This window comes from Quercus suber, unplaced genomic scaffold (assembly GCF_002906115.3).
Source record: "Quercus suber isolate HL8 unplaced genomic scaffold, Cork oak 2.0 scaffold_651, whole genome shotgun sequence".
Taxonomy (NCBI): Eukaryota; Viridiplantae; Streptophyta; class Magnoliopsida; order Fagales; family Fagaceae; genus Quercus; species Quercus suber.
Genome location: NW_027070092.1, coordinates 299193 through 302160, shown reverse-complemented (window position 1 = coordinate 302160; position 2968 = coordinate 299193). Strand labels below are relative to the sequence as shown.

The window sequence follows — 2968 nt, the reverse complement described above, 5'->3', positions numbered from 1 at the left end:
AAAGAAATCCACTCCCTAATCATAAAGGGAAGGGGGTAGCAGTAGTCATCATTTGCGTAGACTTTGGAGGGGATGAAGAAAAAAGGCTGGCTTTGCTTGCTACAGCCATTACTACCTAGCAGCCTCCATAAACCAAATTCCCATTAAGAGAGCTCTGGTTGACACGAGCATTTTAGTAAATCTCATCCCACTCAACACGTTCAAGCAACAAGAATGCCGGAAAGCAAGATTTAAGGATGTCCAATTGAGGTGACGGGGTTCGAAGGAAGAGGTGAGTATACCACAGGTCACATACAACTATGGTTGAAGGTGGGCCTGATAGCCTCCTTAGCCCGTTTTCATGTGGTAAAGACAGAAGTTTCCGATCATATACTGCTGGGAAGGCCAAGGCTGCACAAACATCGCCTAATTCCATCCACCTATCACTAGTGTGTGAAAGAGAGATTAAATGGCAAGATGATACGGATAGTAGCAAACCCATCCCCATTCGAGCAGGTAAAGGCCCATTTGGTCGAGACCATGTTCTATGACAAACAGGCGCCATCCGGAGAGAGTTTAGTAACTAAGCTGCATGGCGCCTACGTCCCTAGGTGGGAGGACATCTAGGACGACCTAGAGCTTGTCAAGATTCGAAGACCTAATGGCATGATAGTATATAAATTATAAAGGTACATAGGGCCCACCTGCAGTATGCAAAGGGATCCTAGAGGAGAGCCACAACATAAGACCCTAGTATGCTATGTGGGCTAAGACGGTTCGAGGGAAGAAAGTGACACGAAAAGTGAAAAGGAGATTGCGGCAGAAAAAGATATGCAAGTAATGGTAGAAGAAAAGCTAGAAGATATTGACCTAGGCACAGACCCACAAAAGCTGAGACCAATTTCAATAAGCTCAAAGTTGTTGGAAGAAGAAAAGACAAAATTAGTTCTACTTCTAAAGGAGTTCAGAGACGTTTTTGCTTGGGATTACAACTAGATGCTTGGACTAGACCCAGGGTTAGTGGTACACACACTCAATGTGGATCTTGAGGCCAAGCCAGTTGCTCAACTTGCCAAGGTGTTCCACACTGAAATAGAGAAGCAAATAGTGAAAGAGTTGCAAAAATTATTAGCGGTCGGGTTCATCAAACCAATTCAACACCCAAGTTGGTTGTCCAACATTGTACCTGTAAAAAAAAAAAAAAACAAGCACAATGTTGTGTCGATTTCAAAAATCTTAATCAGGTCTACCCTAAAGATGAGTTCCCATTGCCCAACATGGACCTACTGATAAATTCTATCGTGGGAAATGCCATGTTTTCCTTTATGGACGAATTAAGTGGGTACAATCAGATTTGGATGGCACCGAAGGATGTAGAAAAGACTTCCTTTAGAACGCTTATCAGGAATTTTTAATACAAAATGATGCCCTTAAGGCTAAAAAATGTAGATGCAACCTATCAACGCACAATGACTACCATATTCCATGACATGATGCACCGAGAACTGGAGGACTATGTGGACAACATAGTGGTGAAATCAAGAAGGCGAGAAGATCATGTCAAGGTGTTAAGAAAGGTATTCGAAAGAAGCAGACTTTTCAAGCTAAGAATGAACCCACTATAGTGCACCTTTGGAGCATCTGCTAGGAGATTTCTGGGATTTCTAGTCCACAGCAGAGGGATAGACATGGATCTAGCCAAGGCAATGGCAATATCAACCATGAAGCCACTAGCCACAGTCAAGGAGTTGAAATGTTTCCTGGGCAAAGTCTTCTACATCAGGAGGTTTATCCCTGGTTTAGCATCAATCACTTCAACTTTTACGAAGTTACTAAAGAAATGACAAGGCTTTGAGTGGGGGGAAACATAGCAGACAGCTTTTCAAAAGCTACAACAGATTATGTCAAACCTTCCCACAGTGGAGGCCCTAGTCTGCAGGAAACCATCGCTGCTTTACCTAGCCTCCAGCTCGTTTGCCATTGGGGCTTTGATAGCCTAAGAAGATGAAAAAGGCATTGAGCAATCAATCTACTACATAAGTCGTGCCCTAAGGGATGCTGAGACCTGCTATCCCAGGGTAGAAAGGGTATGCTTAGCAATCGTCTATGCGTCGCAAAGATTACGCCATTACTGCTTGGCTTATAAGATACATTTGGTGATGAAATCCCACGCGATCAAAGCTCTTTTCTGACAACCTGTTATGTCCGGAAAAATATCTCAATGGCTATTACAGCTATCATAGTATGACTTGAAGGTGAGAACATCTAAGGCGGTGAAAAGCTAGCCATAGCAGACCTGTTGGCTCAATTTCTAGGAGAAGAGGAGTTCTCGCTAGATGATGAGGTACTAGGAGAAGTAGCTACGATAGAAGTGGTTGAAGAACAGTGGATCATGAATTTTGATAGTTCCTCTATAGCAAACTCAGGAGGCGTGAGAATGGTCCTTTATCACAATGGTGAAGAAACCGTGGCACTCTCATTCAAGTTGGAATTTTCGTGTTTAAACAACATAGTAGAATACAAGGCCTACCTGACGGGGTTAGCAACAGCCCTTGAAATTGGGATCAAACATTTAGAGTTGGTAGGTGACTCTAATTTGGTAGTCTGCCAGGCTAAGGGGAGCTTTTCTTTAGAGGAACTAAATCTAGCCCAAAGGATGGAGAAAAAGTTTTATACATTTGAAATAGAGCACATTCAAAGGAGCGAGAATCGATATGCGAATGTGTTGGCGCATTGGTCTCACAAATAGCCTTTAAAGGGAGCAGCAAAACTTTAGGAGAAGCAAGGATGTGAGGAGGATTGGGGGGCTCCCATCAAGGAAGCCCTGTTAAAAGAATAAAACATGGCAAGATTGAAGACACTAAAGGACAATGTCTTGATGAAGGGAGAACTATACCACAGAATGCTAAAAGGTATTTTATCAAGATGTGTGGGGCACAAAGAGGCCCAGAGAAAGCTGAAAGAAGTGCACAGCAGAACTTGTGGTTTC

The 2968-nt window shown here is 43.1% G+C and overlaps 1 protein-coding gene across 1 annotated transcript; it reads left to right on the top strand.

The window, feature by feature from the left end:
• Positions 1 to 299: 299 nt before the first annotated feature.
• LOC136064243 (uncharacterized) lies at positions 300 to 2728 on the top strand. The gene is made up of 2 exons (XM_065765764.1): positions 300 to 495; positions 2295 to 2728. The coding sequence occupies exons 1-2, from the start codon at positions 300 to 302 to the stop codon at positions 2726 to 2728; spliced, it is 630 nt and encodes a 209-aa protein (XP_065621836.1).
• Positions 2729 to 2968: the final 240 nt, after the last annotated feature.

Excerpts from the sequence above, each read along its gene's own strand:
- LOC136064243 (XM_065765764.1), top strand. The coding sequence starts at position 300 with ATGGTTGAAGGTGGGCCTGATAGCCTCCTTAGCCCGTTTTCATGTGGT. Across the intron at positions 496-2,294 it reads ACCCATCCCCATTCGAGCAG|GAGAAGAGGAGTTCTCGCTA; the intron begins GTAAAGGCCCAT and ends CTCAATTTCTAG.